The sequence below is a fragment of the Rhincodon typus genome, chromosome 10 (genome assembly GCF_021869965.1).
Source record: "Rhincodon typus isolate 14 chromosome 10, sRhiTyp1.1, whole genome shotgun sequence".
NCBI classification, from domain to species: domain Eukaryota; kingdom Metazoa; phylum Chordata; class Chondrichthyes; order Orectolobiformes; family Rhincodontidae; genus Rhincodon; species Rhincodon typus.
The window spans coordinates 25,642,116-25,666,615 of NC_063341.1; the positions used below are offsets into that span (position 1 = coordinate 25,642,116).

The 24,500-nt window shown below is 40.7% G+C and overlaps 1 protein-coding gene across 1 annotated transcript in view; it reads left to right on the top strand.

Annotated features, from left to right (window-relative positions):
- The window catches only part of tprb (translocated promoter region b, nuclear basket protein), an 85,364-nt gene extending 60,864 nt beyond the window's left edge, over window positions 1-24,500 (top strand). The window contains exons 31-39 of the mRNA XM_048602105.1: window positions 8,075-8,285; window positions 10,198-10,344; window positions 14,764-14,962; window positions 17,075-17,298; window positions 18,898-18,977; window positions 19,440-19,648; window positions 19,769-20,038; window positions 21,987-22,111; window positions 24,396-24,500. Coding sequence (XP_048458062.1) covers window positions 8,075-8,285; window positions 10,198-10,344; window positions 14,764-14,962; window positions 17,075-17,298; window positions 18,898-18,977; window positions 19,440-19,648; window positions 19,769-20,038; window positions 21,987-22,111; window positions 24,396-24,500 — 1,570 coding nt within the window. The remainder of the gene's footprint in view (window positions 1-8,074; window positions 8,286-10,197; window positions 10,345-14,763; window positions 14,963-17,074; window positions 17,299-18,897; window positions 18,978-19,439; window positions 19,649-19,768; window positions 20,039-21,986; window positions 22,112-24,395) is intronic.

Genomic DNA, 24,500 nt, shown 5'->3' on the forward strand with positions numbered 1-24,500 from the left:
GTCTAGGCCCGAAACGTCAGCCTTTCCGCTCCTATGATGCTGCTTAGCCTGCTGTGTTCATCCAGCTCTGCACCTTGTTGTCAAGGGAGGACACTAGCCTGGATGATGTTGAATCTGTATGGGTGCAGCTGTAGAACATCAAGAAGCCAAGTGAGTTGTGTACAGACCACTAAGCAGTAGTTGTGAGCTGGGATTTGTCTCAAACAGGAAATTAGAGATGCATGCAATAAAGTTACAGCCATTATTATGGGTGACTTCAATCTACATATTGATTGGACTAAGCATACCGGTAGCAATGCAATGAAAGAGGATTTCCTGGAATGTATGAGGGATGTTTTCTGACTAGTGAGTAAGCCATCCTAGATTGGGTACTGTGTAATGAGAGGATTAATTAGCAACACGTAGTACGAGAGCCTTTAGGGAAGAGTGACCATAATATGGTTGAATTCTGTTTTCAGTCTTGATGAAGAATTCTGTCTGAAACTAGGGTCTTGAACTTAAAGAAAGCTAACTTTAATGAAATGAGGCATGCATTAATTAGGATAAGCTGGCCAAGGATACTTAAGGGATTGACAGTGGATGAGCAATGACAGACATTCAACAAATGGTTGAACTTCAACAATTGTACATCCCTATCTGGCATAAAACTAAAACAGGGAAGGTGGCTCAACCATGGCTAACAAGGGAAATCGGGGACCATGCTAAAGCCAAAGAGGAGGCACATAAATTGGCCTGAAAAAGCAATAAACCTGAGGACTAGAAGGAAATTTAAAATTCAGCAAAGGAGGATAAAGGGTTGAATATAAAAGTAAGCTTTTTGGAAAGCATAAAAACTGACTGCAAAAGCTTCTATAGATATGTGAAGAGAAAAAGACTGGTGAAGACAAGTGTAGGTCCCTTGCAGTTAGAATCAGGTGAATCCACAATGGACAACAAAGGTGATAAACCAGTTGAACAAGTATTTTTGGATCAGCCTTCAATAAGGAAGTCACAAATAACCTTCAGGATATGCTAGGGGGACAGGGTCAAGCATGAAGGCAGAACCGAAGGAAATTGTTATTAGTCAGGAAATGGTTTTGGGGAAATTAATGGGATTAAAACCCTATAAGTCCCCAAGGCCTCATGCTCTGCATCCCAGAGCACTTCAAGAAATGGTCCTAGAAACAGTGGACGCCCTTGGTGATTGTTTTCCAGCATTCTGTAGATTCTGGAAGAGTTCCAGTGGAATGGAGGTAGCTAATATAACACCACTCCTTTTAAAAAAAGGAGAGAGAAAATGGGGAATGACAGGCTGGTTCGCCTGATATCAGTGGTAAGGAAAACTGAAGTCAGTTATCAAGGATGCAATAACTGAGCATTTGGAAAGTGGTGACAGAATCGATCCTAGTCAGCATGGATTCACTAAAGGGAAATCATGCTTGACAAATCTTGTTGAATTTTTTGAGGATGTGACCAATAGAGTGGACAAAGGTGAATCAATAGATGTTGTGTATTGGAACTTTCAAAAGGCTTTTGACAAGGTTCCACACGAGATTAGTAAGGAAAATTAAAGCTCGTGGTATCGGAAGTAACGTGTTGACATGGATAGAGAACTATTTGCAGACTGGAAGCAGAGAGTTGGAATTAACAGGTCCTTTTCAGAGTGGCACGCAATGACAAGTGGGGTGTTGAAGAGTTCAGTGCTGGGACCCCAGCTGTTCACAATATACAATAATGATTTGGATGTTGCAATTGAATGCCATATGTCCAAATTTGCAGATGACACTAAGCTGGATGGCAGTGTGTGTTGTGTGGAAAATAAGAGGCTGCAGGATGATTTAGACGGACTGGCTGAGTGGCCAAATACTTGGCCAATGCAGTATAGTGTAGATAACTGTGAGGTTATCCACTTTGGTCACAGAAACAAGAAGGCAGATTATCTGACTGGTGCTAGCTTAGGAAAAGGAGAGATGCAATGAGACCTGGGTGTCATGGTGGAAGGCATGGAGGTACAGCAGGCGAGGAGGAAAACTAATGGCATACTGGCCTTGATAGTGAGAAGATTTGAATATTGGAGTAAGGGTGTCTTCGTTGCAGTTATACAGGGCCTTGGCGAGGCTACACCTTGAGTATTGTGTGCAGTTTGGGCTTCCTAGTCTGAGGAAGGATATTTTTGGCATTGAGGGAACGTTCACCAGACTAATCCCAGGATGGCAGCACCGGCATATGAGGAAAGACTGCATCAACTGGGCTTGCACTGGCTGGAATTTAGAAGAATGAGGCAGGATCTCAAACATGTAAAGTCCTGACTGGACTAGATAGGCTTAATGCGGAAAAAATGTTCTCTATTTTGGGGAAGCCCACAACTAGGGGTCACCGTCTAAGAATGAGGGTTAGGCTGTTCAGGACTGAGGAGGAAGAATTTCTTCACTCAGTTGTGAACCTGTGGAATTTTCTCCTGCAGGAAGCTGTTGGGGCCAGTTCATTAGGTATATTCAAGAGGGAGCTGGACCTGGCCCTTGGGGCTAAAGGGATCAAGGGAGTATGGGGAGAAAGTGGGAAAGGGATACTGAGATTGCATGATCAGCCATGATCATATTGAGTGGTGGTGCAGGCTTGAAGGGCCAAATGGCCTACTCCTGCACCTGTTTTCAAAGTTTCTATGAAATTATCACATACAAGAAATCAAAGAAAAACAGACAATTCATTGTTCAGTAGTTCAAGCAATATGTGTGGCAAAGCAGAAGTCAGGTAGTCAACGTTTCCTGTCTTGACTTTTCTTGTATAACAAACGGTTTCTAAATGGGAGAAAATTCAGAAGTCTGAAGTACAAAGGGACTTGAGAGTCCTAGTTCAAGATCCTGTTAAGGTAAATTTGCAGGTGGAGTTGGTAGTCATAAAGGCAAATACAATGTTAGCATCTATTTCAAGAGGACTAGAATGTAAAAGCAGGGATGTACTTCTGTGGCTTTGTAAGGCTCTGGTCAGACCATGTTTAGAGTATTGTGAGCAATTTTGGGACCCATATCTCCGGAATAATGTACTGGCCCTGGACAAGGTCCAGAGGAGGTTCATGAGAATGATCCCGAGAATGATCCCAGGAATGAAAGACTTAACATTCAAGGAGGAAACTTTGAGGACTCTAGGTCTATACTTGATGGAATTGAGAAGGATGAGGGGTGATTTAATTGAAACTTACTGAATACTGAATGGCCTCGAACAGAGTGGATGTTGGGAAAATCTTTCCATTAGCAGGAAAGACCAGGATCTGAGGGCACAGTCTTCCAGTAAAGAGAAGACCCTTTAGAACAGAGATGAGGAGAAACATCTTCAGCCAGAGAATAGTGAATCTATGGAATTCATTGCCACAAAAGGCTATGGAGGCCAGGTCATTGAGTATATTTAAGACAGGTAAGTTCTTGATTGTCAGGGGGACCAGGGGTTATGGGAAGAAAGCAGGAGAGTGGGGTTGCGAAACTTATCAACCGTGCTTGAATGGCGGAGCAGACTCGATGGGCTAAATGGCCTAATTTCTGCTCGACTGTCTTATGGTTTTACAAGTGTTGCTCCTGTTGCTGTAGCCAGCTTGTCAGCTACACCAGTGGGCTGGCTTGATAGGCATTTGTATTTGCTAAATTGGAAACAATTTTATCTATAGCTCAGATATGAGTAGTTGCAGTCCGTGACTGAACAACTGACAATACATAGAATTATTTTGCATGCTGAAGTTTTATATTTCAGTTGGTGATGACTTACTTGCATTTCTTTGCTTTGTTCACCTCAAAACAAAGTTCTCTGATTTAGGACTCAAAATTACTCCTGTGTAGTAGTTAGATTGGTTGGGTTTCTTGCATTTAATACTGACCAATCTCTTACTGTTATAGTGAATATTGGTACAGAATTTAAAACTTATTGCGTATGTTAATATGCCGCAACATAGTCTGTACTCACTTTTTTGTATGACTGCTGAAAATATTCTTGCACATATCTATGTTGCTTTCATCCTCTGTTCACTTGGGCAAATTTTGGGTTTTTTCTTCCATTTTTGCTTATTTTGATCTTGGTTGTCCTCCTCCTGTGATATAGCTGTCCAATTTCCAAACAAAGAAATTGAGATCTTATAAATAATCCCTACAACTTTGTCTTGATGTTCACTTTCAGCCCTTAACCCTAGAACAAAATGAATGATAAAAACAATCCTTGCGTTTATTGAGTACTTCAAAATACTGGTATAGAGTAATATGGTAAAGATTAAAACGGATTCATTGAAGATTTTGTTTGGTTTCTGCTCGGGAGATTCACCAGTATGTTACCTATGCTGGGTAGAGTAAAGTTGTTTTCTTTAGAGTACAGAAGGCTGAGGTGTGACCAGATTGAAATGTACAAAATTGAGGGGTGTAGATTGGAAGAAATATTTCCCCTTAAGGTAGTTAATAACCAGGGGCCGCAGATTTAAGTTAAGGGGCAAGGGATTTGGAGAGGATTCAAGGAATTTTTTTTCTCAGAGGGTGCTGGGTATCTGTAACTCGCTGCCTGAAAGCGTGATAGAGATGAGGCCATTGCAATATTAACATGTTTAGATGGTTACTTGAAATGCCTTAGCAACCAAAGCAATAAGCCAAGTGTTGGAAAATTGGACTAAAATAGATGCTTAATGATTGTCATGGACACAATGGGCTGGAGGGTCTCTTTTCTCCTGTGAAACTTGGACTCAACCACTTCAAAATAGGAAACAGAAGAAAGATTTTTTTTTTTTTTTTTTTTTGAAGGCAAATTTCTGATTGGCTTGCAATGCTTATGGAATTAAACACAACCGTCTGCTGCAAATGCTTTTTTGAAACTTGTAACATGAATTGCAAAATCAAACTTTATTATCTTTTTGCATGAACAGCCCTTTTTTAAAGAAAGAAATGCCACATGGAGAAATTGAGTATCTGTGCAATCCACGGCCATGAGTTGGGAATCATTATCTTCATCTTACTAACAGCTTCTTTATCTCAGCTTTTATAAAGTTCAACATGTTTAGTTCTCAATTTATACAAGTCAGATTCATCACCAAAATGATAATGATAGATGGGACACCATGCAAAAATATGAAATAAATTTTTAACTGTATCCAATATTTAATCATCTGAAAGGAAATTTTATACACCAAATGACATGGTATTCTTTTAGAAAAGGGAAATAAAGAAGTCATTCACTTCCCAGCTGATCCAGATAACTGTCATGTGCTGGAACACTGACTGACTGTTACAATGGTTTTGCTAATCAAAATATCTTTTTCCAGTCCTTAGTGACAAACCCATATCTTTTTAGGGTTATTGATTGCACTGATCATATTGTTTTACTGTCAAATATCTTTGTTTCATCTGCTTCCTAATGAACTATCGTCATTCTTAATTGCATGGAAGTTTCTTTTGTGTTGCAATGTTGTCCATCTCTTCAACTAGACTGCAGTTGTATCATGAATGGATATTGCATCAGTAGCATCTATTGATAGATTCTATTTTTAAAAATCATTCATGCCAATATTCATGTCAGGTCCATTTTACCACATCTCTCCTGCAGTAGAAGAATAAATTCCTCTGAAATAAAATGAAGAACTACAATGCTGAAAATTTGAAACAAACAAACAAATTATTGGAGGAGATAGTAGGAACTGCAGATGCTGGAGAATCTGAGATAAGACAGTGTAGAGCTGGATGAACACAGCAGGCCAAGCAGCATCGGAGGAGAAGGAAGGCTGACATTTCTGGCCTAGACCCTTCATCAGAAATGGGGGAGGGGAAGGGGAAGGGGGTTCTGAAATAAATAGGGAGAGAGGGGGAGGCGGATAGAAGATGGATAGAGGGGAGAGAATAGGTGGAGAGGAAACAAACAGGTCGAAGAGGCGGGGATGGAGCCAGTAAAGGTGAGGAGTTAGGGAGGGGATAGGTCAGTCCAGGGAGGACAGACAGGTCAAGGGGGCGGGATGAGGTTAGTAGGTAGGAGATGGGGGTGCGGCTTGAGGTGGGAGGAGGGGATAGGTGGGAGGAAGAACAGGTTAGGGAGGCGGGGACGAGCTGGGCTGGTTTTGGGATGCGGTAGGGGGAGGGGAGATTTTGAAGCTTGTGAAATCCACATTGATACCATTGGACTGCAGGGTTCCGAAGCGGAATAGGAGTTGCTGTTCCTGCAACCTTCGGGTGGCATCGTTGTGGCACTGCAGGAGGCCCAGGATGGACATGTCATCTGAGGAATGGGAGGGGGAGTTGAAATGGTTCGCGACTGGGAGGTGCGGTTGTTTATTGCAAACCGAGCGTAGGTGTTCTGCAAAACGGTCCCCAAGCCTCCGCTTGGTTTCCCTGATGTAGAGGAGGCCACAACGGGTACAGCGGATGCAGTATACCGCATTGACTCCCACAGCTACCTAGAATACACCTCCTCCCACCCATCTTCCTGCAAAAATGCCATCCCCTATTCCCAATTCCTTCGCCTCTGCTGCATCTGCTCCCAGGATGAGGCATTCCACTCCCGTACGTCTCAGATGTCCTTGTTTTTCAAGGACCGCAACTCTTTTCCTTCCCCCCCCCCCCCCCCCCCCCAGTGGTCGAGAACTTCCTCCACCGTGTCTCCCACATTTCCCGCAACTCATCCCTCACACCCCGTCCCCACAATAACAACCAAAAAAGAATCCCCCTCGTCCTCACATACCACCCCACCAACCTCCGGATCCAACGTATCATCCTCCGACACTTCTGCCAAGTGCAATCCAACCCCACCACCAAAGACATTTTTCCCTCCCCACCCTTATCTGCTTTCCGGAGGGACCACTCTCTCCATGACTCCCTTGTCCGCTCCACACTCCCTTCCAGCCCCACCACACCTGGCACTTTTCCCTGCAACCGCAGGAAGTGCTACACCTGTCCCCACACCTCCTCCCTCACCCCCATCCCAGGCCCCAAGAAAACTTTCCAAAATCAAGCAGATGTTCACCTGCACATCTGCCAATGTGGTATACTGCATCCGCTGTACCCGTTGTGGCCTCCTCTACATCGGGGAAACCAAGCGGAGGCTCGGGGACCACTTTGCAGAACACCTACGCTCGGTTCGCAATAAACAACTGCACCTCCCAGTCACGAACCATTTCAACTCCCCCTCCCATTCCTCAGACAATATGTCCATCCTGGGCCTCCTGCAGTGCCACAATGATGCCACCCGAAGGTTGCCGGAACAGCAACTCCTATTCCGCTTGGGAACCCTGCAGTCCAATGGTATCAATGTGGATTTCACAAGCTTCAAAATCTCCCCTCCCCCTACCACATCCCAAAACCAGTCCAGCTCGTCCCCGCCTCCCTAACCTGTCCTTCCTCCCACCTATCCCCTCCTCCCACCTCAAGCCGCACCCCCATCTCCTACCTACTAACCTCATCCCGCCCCCTTGACCTGTCTGTCCTCCCTGGACTGACCTATCCCCTTCCTAACTCCTCACCTTTACTGGCTCCATCCCCGCCTCTATGACCTGTCTGTTTCCTCTCCACCTATCTTCTCCTCTATTCATCTTCTATCCGCCTCCCCCTCTCTCCCTATTTATTTCAGAACCCCCTTCCCCTCCCCCATTTCTGATGAAGGGCCTAGGCCCGAAATGTCAGCTTTCCTGCTCCTATGATGCTGCTTGGCCTGCTGTGTCCATCCAGCTCCACACCGTGTTATCTCAAATTATTGGAGGAACTCAGCAGGTCTGGCAGCATCTGCGCAGAACAAGCAGAGTTAATGTATTGAGGGTCACTGGATTCAAATGTTAACTCAGTTTCAAACCCTATGAACGTTGGACCACAGAAATTGCATCTTGGACTCTTAATTATGCTGTTTGTAAATTGTGATAATGTACCTCTTAATTATTTAGGATTTGGTGTTGAACTTAGCTTTTTTAATGCATATGCATATGCATAAATAAGTTAAGAATTAATGCATGCACTTTCCCTCCATGCTTGCTTGAATCGTATTTAAGAGAATTTTTCGGCTGCCGGTATTGTAATGCAGCTAAGTCTGAAAGGCCGTTTTAATGCAGGGTTGCAAATTTTAACATTGTTTTTTAATGCTGCCTTTATTACAGACTGAATGCATCATCCTCTGTGTCACAGCGGGATGTACAGACTTTGAAGACTGAACTCAGTAGAGTGACTGTTGAACGGGATAAATTGAAACAAGAGATGTTGGCAAGGGTGTCAGATATTCAAGAAAAGAATAAAACGATCACTCAGGTTAAAAAAATTGGCCGTAGGTACAAGACTCAATATGAGGAGTTGAAGGCTCAATATGATAAGGTAATGTGTACTGAATGCAGGTACTGGAAATTCCAAAGTTAAGTAAAATGCTGGAGATATTCTGGTCAAAACCAATCTAAAAGATTATTGATTTGAAGCTTCAACTAACTGTAACCTGAACATTTGCAGCCTTTCCTGGTCTCTCTCTCTTCTACTTGATGAATGCAAGTATTCTTCCAAACTAAAGATCATAAAAATTTGGAATTTATGATATTGTGTTGTTATAGGTTTTTTTTTTAAAAGTCACGTTTTGATTATGCTGACCATATCACTTCCTGAGCACAGCAGCATGGCAGACAAGTCCAGTGACTAGCTTTGATAATGATCTTTAAAGACACTAAAGCATCAGAAAAATGTTACAAATGAAACAAGCATGTGGGTAAAATACCCAGCTTTGCAACTGGCACAACCTGTATTTCACTCTCCAGGATTAATTATTGGACAATTCAGAACTTTAACTCCAGCTAAAAAAGCCATCAAGTGCTAACATAATCTCAACCTATTCCATTGTTCTTGCCTGATTGATACTGAATCTGACATTGTTCAGTTCCTAGTTCAATGCTTCACTGAGTTTCGAATCCCTTTTTTCTATCCATCACCAAGGTAACTTTTTTTATTAAATGCTGCTGCATTATTTGCTCTGTTTTCTTTTTTTTTTTGAAAGTAAAACGTCAGTGCCCAAATCACTTTCGCCTGGAGGCTTGTTTTCACTGGTGCTATCTTTTAGACCTTTCTTAAGCAACATTCAGTGTGGCAGATGGAGTACAATATTGATAAATGTGAAGTCATCCATTTTGGTAGGAATAATAGTAATAAATTGCAGCATGCTACTTTGCAGAGGGACCTGGGTGTCCTTGTGCATGAATTGCAGAAGGCTGGTTTGCAGGTGCAACAGGAAATGAAGGCAAATAGAATTTTGCCCTTCATTGCTCAAGGGATTGAGATTAAAAGCAGGGAGGTTATGTTACAGCTGTGTAGGGTGCTGGTGAGGTCACACTTATTACGTACAGTTTTGGACTCCTTATTTGAGAAAGGATGTACTGGCACTGGAGGAGGTGCAGAGGATATTCACTAGGTTAATTCTGGAATTGAGGGGCTTGGCTTACTGGGAGAGACTGAGTGGATTGGGATTATATTGGAATTTAGAAGAATGAGGAGGGATCTTATAGGAACATAGAACGTTATGAAGGGAATAGTTAAGATAGAAGCAGGAAGGATGTTTCCACTGCTGGGTGAAACGAGAACAAGAGGGCATAGCCTCAAAATTAGGTGGAGCAGATTTAGGACTAAATTGAGGAAGAACTACTTCACCATCCAAAGGGTTGTGAATATGTGGAATTCCCTGCCCAGTGAAGTAGTTGAGGCTTCCTCATTGAATGTTTTTAAAGCTAAGATGGACAATTTTATTGAACAGTAAAGGAATTAAGGGTAATGGTGAGAGGGTGGGTAAGTGAAGCTGAGGCCTTGAAAAGATCAGCCATCAGCAGCGGGCTTGAAGGGCCAGGTGGCCTGCTCCTGGTCCTTTTTATGTTCTTAAATTCTTATGGACTTCAATTGTGCCAAAATTCATGCTGTGCTCATCCCCTGATCGAGGCTACTTGTTATCTTTTTTGTCTTGAATGGCCTTGTTAGGCACTACTTTCCTCACAGTACAGAATTATAACATTTCATGTTAATCTGTTCCTGGAATTTCCAACTTTGCATGTCAGCTGATGTATTCATTCAGTGTTTGTTTGTTTGTTTGTTTGTTTGTTATCTCTCTGATCCTGCATCAAACCTTTAATGTTTACCCTTCCTAACTTTGCTTCTGTTTGGCCATTCTGAAGCCATTAGGCAGGTTGTTTACAGTAAAAGCATAATTGCTCATTACTATTTTACATGGATCATAATTCAAACTTTTTTCCTTTTGCAGATGGTTGCTGAGACATCCTCTCAACTTACAGCAGACCAACAAGCAGAGCAGTCCTCTTCTCAAGCCACTCAAGAATTGCAAGAAACACTGGCCCAGTCTGAATCTAGAGCAAAGGCACTTGAGTCTCAGGCTGAAGCCTTGCAGAAGGTGAGGTCAACAGAAATTAAATCTTCCAAACTAATAGAAGCTATACTAAATATGAAATGTTCTCTTTTTTCCAATTCTCTCTCTCATCCTTCGTGTAATTAAAACCTGTTTCAGTAGCAAATAATACACAACTTTATAGAACTTTTATGCAACTTGCTAAAGTTTGATTAGTCCTCTGTGGACCCTGGATCCTGTTGACTGGAATGCCTTTTGGTAATCCAGGCCTGTTTCTGTTTTGTCACAAATAATGTACAAGTGCTGGAGCACCTACTCTGCAAGCATTAACAGCCAACACAGCTCAAAATGAAGTTAAATTCATGTCAGATATAAATTGTGCAGCATTTTCCACGGCCACTTTATAATTGCAATGTAAATTGGAAAGGACTTTGTTCCCTTTAAGGAATTATGTCAAAACAACACTCATGTCACCAATGTATTTTCATTGCTTCAACAGTCCAACTTGATTTGTCTATTTTGGTGTAAAGTATATACTGTTTAGCAACAGTCTTTGCCCTATGAATGCCATACAGTCCAGAATTTCAGTGCCCCATTCTCGATGTGGGAGCCCAAACATGAGTGCAGAAACTTGGACTGAAGACTTCATATCCATCTTCAGTCAGAGCTGCCTGGTGGTTGATTCATCTTGATCATCTCCTGAGATTCCTGCAACTGCATGTTGATCTTCAGCCAATTTTATTGACTCTACATCAAAAAAAGTTGAAGGTACTGGATTGGATTTCATTTGATTTATTTATTGTCATTTGTACCTAAGTACAGTGAAAAGCTTTGATTACAAGCAGTACAGGCAGTTCATAGTAAGCAAGAACATACAGATCATAGGTTGGAAAGAAAACTTGGACAGAGGCACACAGGTTACATCACGGGGTATGCATTAGGCAAGATCAGCATTATTTGAAGTTAGCAAGTCCATTCATCTGTCTAATAAAGGTAGTGAAGAAACTGTTCTTGAACCTGCTCGTGCATATGTTCAGGCTTCTGTATATTGTGCCTGACGGAAGAGGTTGTAGGAGAGCATTACTGGAGTGCGATGGGTCTTTTATGTTGGCAGCCTTTCCGTGACCACGAACCGTGTAAGTGAAGTCCCTGGATGGAAGATTGGCTTCTGTGATGCTCTGGGTTATGCACACAACCTTCCATGGTTTCTTACAGTCCTGGGCAGAGCAGTTGCCATTATCAGGTCGTTATGCAACCAGACAGTGTGCTTTCAGTGGTGCATCTCTAAAAGTTGGTGAGGGTCCTTGTAGACATGCCAAATTTCCTGAGCCGCCTGAGGAAGAAGAGACGCTGTGCCTTCTTGACCATCGCATCTATGTGGGAAGTCCAGGAGAGGTTATTGGTTATCGTCACTCCTAGGAACTTGACGCTCCCAACCTTCTCAACCTCAGCTCCATTGATGTAGATGGGGGCGTGTTCTCCTCCCTTCTGAAGTCAGTGATCAGTTCTTCAGTTTTGACGATGTTGAGAGAGAGGCTACTATCATTGCACCATGTCACCAAGCCCTCTATCTCCTTTCTGTATTCTGCCTTGTTGTTTGATATCCGTCCTGCCACGGTGGTGTCGTCAGCAAACTTGTAGATGGCGTTCATTTAGAATTTGGCAACACAGTCATGGGTGTGTAGGGAGTACAGTAGGGGACTGAGGACTCATCATTTGAGGGCTCCATTGTTGTTAGTGTAGAGGATGTGCATTCTTCACTGTGGTCTGTGGGTCAGAAAGCTGAGGATTCAGTTGCAGAGGGCGGAGCTGAGACCCAGGTCTCAGAGTTTGAGATCAGTCTGGAGGGGATAATAGTGTTGAAGGCAGGGCTGTAGTCGATAAGTAGAAGTCTGATGTAGATGCCCTTGTTGTTCAGATATTCCAGGGATGTGTGCAGGGCTAGAGAAGTGACATTCATTGTGGATCTGTCCCGTCGATAGGCAAATTATAAGGGATTGAGACAGGCTGGGAGACCAGAGTTGATGTGGGCCATGACCAGCCTCTCGAAGCACTTCATGATTACGGCAGTCAGAGCCATTGGGCGGTAGTCATTAAGACATGTTGCCAGTCTCTGGTACTAGGATGATGGTGGTCTTGAAGCAATTGAGGATTACGGTTTGTAGGAGGAAGAAGTTGAAGATGTTCGTGCATACCTCCACCAGCTGGTCTGCTTTGCTAGATACAGCAAAGGGCGTGGACACAGCAACATCCTAGCTGTTGTGCTGTAGATGTGAGTTCCAAGAGTGTCTACAACACTGGTACCCACCCAAAAGAGGCTTTGCCCACTAAAGACAATCCACCCCATTAGTCCATTATCATTTGCAAAGTTTTGGTAAGTGGTATGGCAGCATTATCAATAACGGTTACTCACCACTAATATGGTCGATGCTCAGCTTTGGTTCTGCCAGGGCTGCCCTTGACCCTGACTTCACTCCAGCTCTGGCCCCTGATCACCATTCGCTCCTGTCCTGAACCCCCTCCCCTGCCGATGATTGATAGTGGCAGAAACTTGAGTTACCCTTGAAGCCATAGAGAATGGGGGAGAAAAAAGCTTCCACTGGTTCGAATTATACTGAGCATAAAGGATGATGGTTGTGGTTTTTGGAGGCCAATCGTTTTCAATCCCAGGGAGTTCTTCAGCATAGTATCCGAGGCCAAAGCATTTTCAGGTGTTTCATTATGACCTTCCCTTCCCTTTCATTATAAGGTCAGAAAGGAATATTTACTGATTGCTCAGTGGTAAATTGCATTTGCAACACTTCATTACCGCACGCAGGATAACTTCATGTAAAACCTGGTCATTTAGGTTTGAAATCATATTTCAAATCAGCCTGTTTGGAGAGCAAGTTAGAGAATGGGTATTTTCTGTTGGGTAGCTTACCATCTAGGACGAAGCTAACACCCCATATACCACATTGATCACTCACATTGACTTTTAGTAGCACATACCATGTTGATTGTTTTATGTACCTATTTGCTAATGCTGTATTAACTACAGCTCTCAAACCTGTGATCTCTCCTGGAAGCAGGACTACAGCAAGAGTATTGGATTGCCATCACCTCCAATTTCCTCTTCTCACTTATCCTGACTTAAAATTATGATGTTATTTTCCATTTTTACTGTGTCCAACTCCTGGAGCTCCCTTCCTGATAGCACTGAATGGACTGAGTACTTCAAGGATTTGGCTCACCACCATCTCAAATACAGTTGAGGATGTGCATTAAACACCTACATTGTCAACAATGCCCATCTCAGATTCATAAAGTTACACTGACTGTTTGTACTCCTGTTGAACAGGATAAATTCCAGAAAAAGAAGAATACATTTCAGAATTGACGACACACAGATAATTTTAAATGAAGGTACTCTTGGATAAATGCAAGAAAACAGTCTGCAGAAAAGTAAAAGACTTAAGATCCATTTAAAACACCAATATTGAGACACAATAGTTTATAAATCCTTGGACTGCAGTTGGGATATGTGATAGTTCTAGGTTCTGTTATTATTGATAGGGTTTGGAGAGGTGCCCAATTAAGTAAATTGAGCATGTTCTAATTGTTAAACTGATGCTGAAGAGGTGCTATTTAGAATTTTAAAGGAACCTTGCAGTGGACCATAACCAGCACTTTTGTTCAGAGCAATACAACCTGCCCTTGAAAGGAGTTAAATCCAAAGCTAATTCACAAATGTGATGCACCGCTCACTGAAATTTATTTGACACTCTGGAGCAGGGATTATTAACATTTTTCCAATTAAATTAGCATTCTTTGATTGGGTAACTCAGCATTTGATTTGATCGCTGCAGAACGTTTCAGAGCAACTGCCTTTGAACCTAGGATTCCTGAAGTTTTACACGATTTAATGGTTTCCTTGCCTCGTGTCCAAGTCTGTTGTACATATTTTCCAATCAACTTATTCAGAGATTTATTACGCATATCTCTGAAAAAGGTGAGACTTGAACCCAGACCTCCTGGCTCAGAGGTACGGATCTACCACTGCATCACTAGAGGTCCTAGTCATAGTTGTTATATCAAACCAATTGCAGATATAATTTTAATCTGCTTACTCCATGCATCTGGAGCAGTTGGGACTTGAACCTTGGTCTCCTGGCTCAATGGCAGGGGCACTACCAAATGAACCCCAAAATATTTTTAACTGACTAGTCCAGACACATGATTGTGTATCTGAATTAGAGGCATGGGCATTACCACTGATCCAGGAGTCCTCCTAAGTCTCTTATAGACTAATTGACAACAGTGATTCATCACTGACTCCATTACCATTTGACATGAGACATAATAAATATATAAAATAAATACAGATTTATGTGTCTGCATTTTAACCATTCAACCAGAATATCTGAAGGCGGTCTGTCATTAAGTAAGACTTGTGCTTTCAGTAATTTTTTTTTTTATTGTTAGTCCGTTACTGAAAAGGAATCTGAAGCAAAAAAATTGCAAGATGAAGTTTCCCAGTTGCACAGTGAACTTGCCCGCTTGAGACAGGAACTGCAGGATAAAGCAAACCTTGAAGAACAGCTTCGACAGCAGATTCTGGAGAAGGAAGAGAAGACTAAGAAAGCAATATTGGTAGCCAAACAGAAGATAACACAGTTGGCTGGTCAGCTATTTTTATTTTCGCAAATCCTTCACATTAATGACAAAGTATTAAGGAGAAACTGGAATTTAAACTTGTACCCATGATTTTTGCTCTTCAGTTCTGTATATTTCCCATTGTACAAAATCTCCTCACTGAGACCATAAAATATAGGTTTTGATGTAGCCCGTTGAGTCTGTCTGCCATTCAGTGAGATCATAGCTGATGTGTTTCTCAACTCTACTCTCCTGCCTTATCCCGTACCCTTGATTCCCTTACTGATTAAAAAATATCTGTTTTAGTCTCGAATATATATAATGACCCAACCTCAACCATATAGAATTCCACAGATTGATTACCCTCTGAAACAGTGTGGGTGGGGTGATGACCTCTGTTCCTAAACTTTCCCACAAAGAGAACATAAAACTCTCTGCATCTACCTTGCCAAGCCCCCCAAGAATTTAATGTTTCAATAATAATATTTCAGTAATGTCCTCTCTGTCTTTTGTAAACTCCAGTGAATATAAGCCCAGCCTCTCCTCATCAGAAAACCCTTCCATACCAAGAATTCACGTAGTGAGTCATCTCAGGATTGCCTGCAATGCAGTTTTGGTGTTGGATAAAACAGCACAAATTGCTTGCAGTATTCCAGATGTGATCTGACTATTGCTGTCTTTGTTCAAGAATTCTATAAAGTGACTGTCCTCTAAGAAGAAATTCCTCCTCGTCTTTGTTTTAAATGGGCAGCCCCTTATTTTGAGATGATGCCATCTGGTCCTAGACTCTTCCTCAAAGGGAAGCAACCCTCCTGCATTTACCGTGTCAAGTCCCCTAAGAATCTCATATGCAATAACATTGCCTCATTATTATAAACTCCGAGTATAAGCCCAACGCAGTCAACCTGTCCCCATGAAACCGTCTATCCAGACCTAGGGTCAACCTCATGAATCTGTACTAGACTGCTTCCAATACCAGTATATCTTCCCTTTGATAAGGGGCCCAAAACTGTTGAGTATTCCAGGTTTGGTCTGACTAGTGTTACAAATAGTTTTAGCTGCTCCTCACTGTTTGATATCTCGTTTTCTCTTTGCAATAAAGGGCAACTTTCCATCTGCCTTCCCCAATACCCTCTGAACTTGTCCACTGGCTCTCTGTGACTAATGCACAAGGCTTCCAAAATCCCTGTGCTGTAGCTTTCTGCAGTCTTTCTTCTTTTAAATATTATCCAGTTCCTTTTCTTCCTGCCAAAGTGCACAATGTCATATTTTCCCACATTATATTACATCTGCAGTGTTTTTGGCCACTTAACTTGTCTGTGTCCTTCTACAGACTTGACCTATTCTTGTCATCTGCAAATTCAGCTACAAGACATTCACTTTACTTCTCCAAGTCAATAATATATGTTGCAAATAACCATGCCCCTAGCACTGGTCCCTGTGGCACTCTGCTAGTTACAGGTTGCCATCCTGGAAAAGCTCCATTCCTCCCAACTCTGTTTTCTAATAGTTAGCCAATCCTCTCTCCATACTAATATAATAAACCCAACACCATAGGCTCTGAAGTAGTCTTGTATGCAGCACTTTACTGAATGCCTTTTGATAATCCAAATATTTTACATTTATTACTCGTTTATATGTCCTGCTTGTCACCATGATTTTCCCTTAGTGAAATTATGTTATTGATTATTTTGGGTACTGTGGTGTGGAATCATGGATCTTAAATTATGAGGCAACGTACAAAATTTGAAAATTTTAACTGTTAAATCCTAAACTGAAATACCAAATTCAGCTTTTCTTTTTCAAAAGCAAAAAACTGAATTCTACATAATTTTGTGAGTTTTAATGTCCAGTTTGTATTGTTGGTGCCCACTTGAGCTTCTCTGCACTTGCAGATTGAGACTGACCAGATTTAATTCAGGAAGGCACGAACATTTGAATTAACGATGATTAATTTTGATTATTAGTGTATTGCTCTAAGAAGTCTGCGTTTGTTGTTTTTTTTGGTTAAAAGTTGTTTCCTAATGACGCTGTATATAACCTGAGTTGTCGACTAAAAGAAATGCAGGAATGAGTGTCATCTGTTTTAATGCTGTTTCTTTGAATTAAGAACTAAGGTGGTGGGTGATTATTGTTTTAGGATTGAAGGAGCAGTTGGCACAAGAGAATGAACAATTGAAACAGCACAATGAAGAATTTCAACAACGTGTCACTAGTTTAGATCAGCAGAGAGAAGAACTGGAGGTGCGTATGAGTGCACTGAAATCACAGTATGATGGTCACATTGCTCGACTTAAACGGGAGCTGAAGGAGCATCAGGATCGACAACATGAACAGCGTGAAGAACCACAAGAAATAACCAAAGTATGTAATTACATTTTATAGAATATGAAAATTGATGCATTGAGAATTAGAAAATCATGACTATTCAGCTTTTTTACTAAAGTTTTAAATTGGTATGTAAATCTGTTTTATTACAATGCAGTGTTCTGATCTGAAATCTAAGCTTGGCCATATAATTGCTCAGAATATTATGGCAAGGAAATATTAAATTAATGTATAAAATCCTACTTTGTTTGAAACTTCTGATTCATCCATGGAATGTGGTTATCACCAGTTGGGCCAACATTTTTTGCTCCTCCCTAATTGCCAAGAGTGCTTTTAAGTGTCAATTAACATTGCTGTGAGTATGGAGTCACATGCAGACCAGACCAGGTAAGGATGGTATCTTCCTTCCTAAAACGACATTAGTGAGCCAAATAATGGGTTTTTATGACAAATGGCAATGACTTCGTCATCGGCATTTGATTTTTAACTCCAGTTTTAAAAAAGATTAAAATCAAAATCGACCATCTTCTGTCACTAGGCCATTCCCTCAGCATACTTTGATTTCTGCAGTTTTTTTCCCAGCTATCATTATGGCTAAAATCTACTTACGCAAGCATTTTAGTTTTTGATAGCTTGAGTAATATTTCTTGCCTTTAATTTTCCAGTTTTCAAAGAGAACTGAATTCTCTGGACCATTTAATCTCTTTTTATTGGCATATCGTATCAATTCTTTGATTTTTTACAATTAATGCAGATATTACTCTGGGAAAGTGTTTTCTTAAACTGAAATTAAATGGAGAAAATAAGGAAGGTCTGAATGTGTCACTTGTGAGGTTGGTATTTGCATGTGAGAAACTGATTTCAGGAAATAGATAGAGTTTGGATATGCATGCTTAACCCTTTTGCTTTACACAAAGGAGACCTTTGTTTAATATCCTAGCCAAAGGGAAGCACCTATAAGAATGTGTTTCAATCCAAACTATGTGCTGAAACATAAATTTACATGGATCCTAGAAATAAGAATGAGAATAAAATGAATGAGCACTAATGCAGCTAAGCTAGCTGGCATAGAAATTCGAGAGTTGAACATGGCTGCTGTGTTTTTTCTCTCTGTACAGCATGTATGTAATTTTGAGACTGCTTGGGTTGCCAGCTTTAGAGAATTGATGTCTTTTTTTGTGCAAGTTTGTACATGTTTAATTTTGTTAATTGAAAATCTTCTCAAAAGGCTGTGAAAATGTATAGCAAGTCAATAAAAATTTTTGCAGATTCCAGTAAGTTAGCATTTTTAATGGTTAAAGAAATTGTCCAGGGAATGAAGAGGAATTAAAGCATCCTAACGGTGATGAACTTAGTTTGGATGCTTGTTTAGTATTTTTTTGCTTAAGATTGCTTCAGCTGTTGAGTACTGTACAGAAAATGCATTGCTTTCTGCATTTTATATGGCTTACTTATACAGATATTGAAATGTTGTTCACATGAAATATTTCAAATGAAGGTTGATGTATGTGACCCATCTGATTCAGTAATAAGATCTTCGTAATGTAAACAGTTTTCAAAATAACCAAAGTAGCATTAATAACATCAAACAATGGAAAAACTGAGCTTGAGATTGATTTTTCTCCTACGCACCAGGCTTCTGAACCACAGAGACAACTGGATCAACAGAGACAGATAACCCTCAAACAGACTCCAGCATCTGTGGACAGAGGAAGGTAAACATTATTCTCTAACTGTTTAACTAGCTTAATTTTTTTATGTTGTGCATGTCACCAAGTTCTAAAGCTTAATCAGTTAAAGATTTATCTATATAAAAGAGACAGACACCTAAAGAAGCAGTGATTCTCCGAAAGCTTGTGTCTTCAAATAAACCTGTTGGACTGTAACCTGGTGTCATGTGATTTTTGACCTTGTCGACTCCCAGTCCGACACTGGCACCTCCGCATCAAGATTATTAACTTGGCTGTTCAAGGAGAAAAAAATCTATTTTTCAAACTTAATTCCAATGGAGACCACAATGTTCATGATGTCAAAACATTCGATTTGCATTGCCTATTTCCTGCATGCCTAGTCCAATTTATTGCTTGTTAGCCTGCTGCACATTTTTATATAAAAATGAAACCTGTAGGATTTCTAGACTTAAAATCTACATGAATCTATTTTTAAATTCTGCATAGCTTGAGTACATCCGATCCTCCAACAGCCAATATAAAGCCAACTCCTCTTGTGGCAACACCCAGCAAGGTAGCTGCTGGGCCAGTACCAGGCAGTAAATCTACACCAAGAGCCAGCATCCGGCCGATGGTTACCCCTGCAACCGTCACTGGACCAGCTACAACGCCAACAGCTACAGTAATGCCAACAACACAGGTAGAAACTCAAGAAGGTAAGAAACAATTTGCATTATTTTTTTAACTTGACTTGACTTGGTGTTCTATTGGACATTTGAGCAGCGCTGTCCAGTGTGTTTACTGTATTGAGCAATTGTCTTATGTTTATTCAACAGCCATGCAGTCAGAGGGACCAGTTGAGCATGTAACTGTTTTTGGTAGCACAAGTGGAACAGTACGTTCAACAAGTCCAAATATCCCAAATTTGTCACAGCCTATTTTAACTGTGCAACAGCAACAGACACAGGCCACTGCCTTTGTACAACCAACTCAACAGACTCTTCAGGTGGAACCTGCTAATCAGGAGCCATCTTCAAGCATGGTAGATGTCATGCAGAGCTCCCAGGTAGAAAGACCTTCAACCTCCACAGCAGTGTTTGGAACAGGTTAGTTTATTTTGAAGGTTAAGCTGATCATTTTCAATTGAATTTAAATTTTAATTTCAGCCTATACCTCCGGGTTTGTGATTAGTATCAGAAGTTGACTTTTCATCCCTTCGGCTGTGTTTTGATTCAGTTAGCTCATGGATGATTTGTGTCTCAGTCCCAATTTCTCCCTTATGCTCCACATGCCTTGACCACCTCAACTAAAAAGCAGAACTTACTGCAGTTTGTGGAAATAATTTCATATTTATTAAATGCTCTTTATATGTAAAAAACGCTTTGCAAGTTTACCCTTAACAAACTGGCTATCTATGCTTCCTTGTTCTTAATTTTCACCGCTAGAGGAACTAGATTCCCTGATATGTATTCCACTTGAACACCTCCATTAGTTTCTGCTTTATGATCTTTGTCAGTCATGAATTGGTGAAAAACTGAAGCTGCTAGATTGCCACTTGCATCATTAAACAATCATTAAGCTGAAGTATGGAGTGGTTATTCCCATTGGAAGATTTTAATCAGTTGTGATTCTTTACAAACAGATTGAGAGGTAATGTATATCTTTCTTAGTATAAAGGCATTTGAAAGGTTAGAAAATTGGAAGCATTTCTGCTTGTGATAATTCAAAACTAGAGGTTAAAGCAACATTTTTGCTGATAGGAAAGTTGTGTTGGGAAGAGGACTTTATGGAACAAAACTACCAGCACAGACCAATTGGACTGATTGAACTGTTGCTGTGTAGTTAATTCCAGGTACACTTTATCCCTGATATCAGTCTCCTACCTTCAAACCAATTGTTAGCTACAGTTCTCTGCATTTTCCTACAGTCTCTAATGCCTCCATAAAGCTGGCATCTGTAGATGACATTAATCATTGTTGTGATCTCAAAGAAAATTGAGTAGGTTTAGTCAGATGTAACCTATTCTTCAATCCGTGTTCAGTCTGATCAGTTCAGTTGTCTAAATTTTAAGCCACTTTGCCATTGATTATCATAAATTATGGTGAAACAACTAGAGTAATGACGACAGTCTGTGGCAATCTTGTGCCTCCCTCTTCTAATGGCGAGGTAGTTAAAATTGTCTAACTCAACTGCTCCATTTCTAAATGGAAGGTTGTTTTTGGGAAAATGATGATTTCTATACTCTCAATTTCCTCATTACCTGCTTGCAGTACCTTGGAGCTCAGGCAGTTCAGACCTGGATATATCTCTGAAATCTCATTACTTTCTGCATAATTATTTAATTTGTATAGTGAAAATAACATTATTTCTCCTTGCTTTATTTTCAGTTTTCCAATCTACCTTTGATATTTTACTGTCGACTTCATAACTGTTGTAACAGTAATTCGAAAGTTTTGATTAGTTAAACATTTTGGAATCTGGCTATCTTTGAAGTCCTGCAACCTTTTATGCTACAGTCTGGAGCATATTTCATGTAGCCTAGTGGTTATTTGTGTGTGCATCCATTTCACCGGCCTTTGTCCTACTTTGTGATGCTGCATTTCTGAAAACATTGTCTTGACTTGTGTTGCGTACTTTGCCTGCTCCTTGTTTTACACTGCAATAAAAGAATGCATGACACATTGCCATTTTGTATGCATCAGTTTAAAAAAAAATTCACAAAGTGGAGCTCTTCTACCAATGGAGAGTGCCTGATTTCTACCTTGATTGTAATGTAGAGATTGTAATTTGGAGTTCTGTGCTTGAATTGCTCAATGAAAGAATTCAGCATACCGAAGAGTGAGCTCTGAACTAAAGAGTAAAGTTAATTTTAAACAAAAAAAGATAAATGACAATGGCTTTGAAGCATTCCTCTCCAAAGTTAATGAATTTGTCTTGCTAGATCTAACGTATCTGTTGCTCAGTTTTCATGCAATCATTGTATCAGATATAGCTTTTAATGTACTAAATTGTCCTCTACTTTTGAGCTTAAAGTAATTGTCTTATGTTTTTCAGTTTCAGCCACTACCTTGTCCAAGCGTCAGCGGGATGATGATGATGAGACTAATGCAGATAATGTAGGTCATGGTCAGGACGAATCTCTGGAGCATCAGTCAAAGAAATTGAGAGTTGTTAGAGTGGTACGTGAAGCATTTTTTTTCTCCTAACAACATGTCAATGGACAGCAGTGTAAAGGGGCGGAGCTCCGAATTGCTGTATATGGTTAGTAGTATTCTCAACCTTCAACAACGTAAGCTTTTGACTGCAGATGTGAATCACTTGTATGAACCAGGGGAAAGCTGTATATCTCAGTTTGGAGGTAAGTCAGCTGGAAAACTGACACATGAATTTTATGTAGGGAAAACGTGAAATCATCCATGCTGGATGAGAGGCAGGTTTTATGAAAGGTGAGAAACTGAAGGAGATTTACATGACATGGTATACAATTTCAGATATTAAAATCCAGGGCTTGGACACTTAAAAGCAATCAGTCAGAGAAGGGTCATTGCTGGGATGTGTGTCTTTTCAAGAATGAGAGGTGATCATTTTGAGGTAAGATAATGTGGGTATTTGCTTAGGTACATGCTAGGAAGGGGTTTACTCTTTCAGGGAGAGTAGAACTAGGGAATGTGGTGGATAAGAGGCCTCTATCTTTGAAGACTGAAATGGTGTTTTTTTTCCTCTGAAGATCATTAGTCTGTGGAATTCTCCTTCCCAGAAATGAGTGAAACTTGAAATTAATTCAAAGCAGCATTACATTTTTTTGGTAAGCCAGGGAGTCAGAAGGATGGAGTTGAGACCTGGACCAGATCATCTTGATTGAAAGGTAGAGGAGGATTGAAGGGCTGAGTGGCCTACTTCTGCACCGGAGTCCTGTGTTCCTGTCTGGCGTTGCCCTTCACCTCAGGAGATTTGAAAAGTGACAATCTGGTACTTCACTTATACCAAACTTCTTAGGAAATATTTATTGTGGCCAAATAGGTGTTTACAAAATAATAGCATGTAGTAGAGTGAATTTTTGAGTATACTTCCTATTTGTGGGAGAGAGGGGCAAGAACCAGGTTGTTCAGGATTGCAGTCACAGCACTTGCACTCTTCCAGATTTTCACTTCTCTCCATCTCCCTCAAAAAGGATTTGATGTTGAGTCAATTTAAAATGTTCAAGACAATATTTTTTAGTTCCATGAAAGTTTCAAGGGACTTGTAGCAAAGATGAGTAAATAGATTTGAGGTGCTAATTGGCAATGATCTGATTTAATTATATGCTGGAATGTGCTCAGGGGCGCTATCTTTGTTCCAAAATTTAAATTCTACGTTTTAATGGGCAGCTTGTAGCTGTGAAAAGTTCCCAAGATCCCCTCTATAATCGCATTGGAAAAACTTCTACAGTTGAAAACAGTTTGGAGATGTCAAGTGTTCTGCTTTCTCTAAGGCTCTTGCCCTACCTCCTGAGCCAGAAGACCTGCATTCCAGAGCTGTATAATTGTATCATAATTGTATCTATGAATAGGTTGATTTGAAAATATTGTTGACATGTATATGATGGCTCAAAACAGCATCTCGCTCTCGCTCTCTCGCTCTCGCGTGCGCTCGCTCGCTCGCTCTCTCTCTCTCTCGCTCTCTTTTCCCCCCCTCCCCCCCCCCCCCCCCCCACCCAAGCCAAACCACCACGCTTGTGGCTACAATAAACAGTTTTTCCAATAGTAGCCCTTTGTAAGGATCAAATCATTAACTTTGTATAATTTCGTCGTTCCTTAATTTGTTTTATTTCATTGTCCAGATCAGGTTGATGATTTAAGGTGTGTTATGCTGTGCTTATGCTATTCAGTTCGTCTAAAACAAAAGCTGTCTCTAACATTGTATCAGTTTGCAGTTCTGCTAAATTTCAGATAACTCCTGTGTATTACATAAACAGAATAATCATGTGTGCCCATTTTTGCCCTAAGTTTCTCATCTTGGCTGCATTTTGTACAGCTGTGGAGAAAGGCAAGACTGAGGAACTTCTATTCCAGTCCAATATGATCTTATGCATGTTGTGTATCTGGTCACAGCATAACATCAGTGCTTGCTATGAAAACTGTACGCTACATTTTTCAAACTTAACGCTGCAAATAAAACACAAAGATGTAAAAGGCAGAAGTGAGATGAATTTTAAATCCTCCTGATAACTGTCTGGCAACACCATTACCACAGGGAATAGTCATCTCGGAAGGCTAGTTGCCACCTTCACAGGATAGTCAACCATGGAATAAATCGATGCCCTTTATGTTGCCCTTGCTGCAATACCATCTGTTTCTTGTAGTTCCTGCTGTAGACTTGTTCAGTGTGAATATTTTCTGAACTATGTCGCACTTTGTAGAACTAATTTTCATTATATTTGCACTATTGAAAGCAGTAGGACTAAAATTTGTTTTGTAACTTTAGGAAGAACATTTGCAGGAGGTGGAAGAAAGTGCAGAAACAGACACAGAAATGCAGGTGCAGCCAGAGAACCTGGATTCACAAGACTCTATCTCTCAGGTTAGTTGA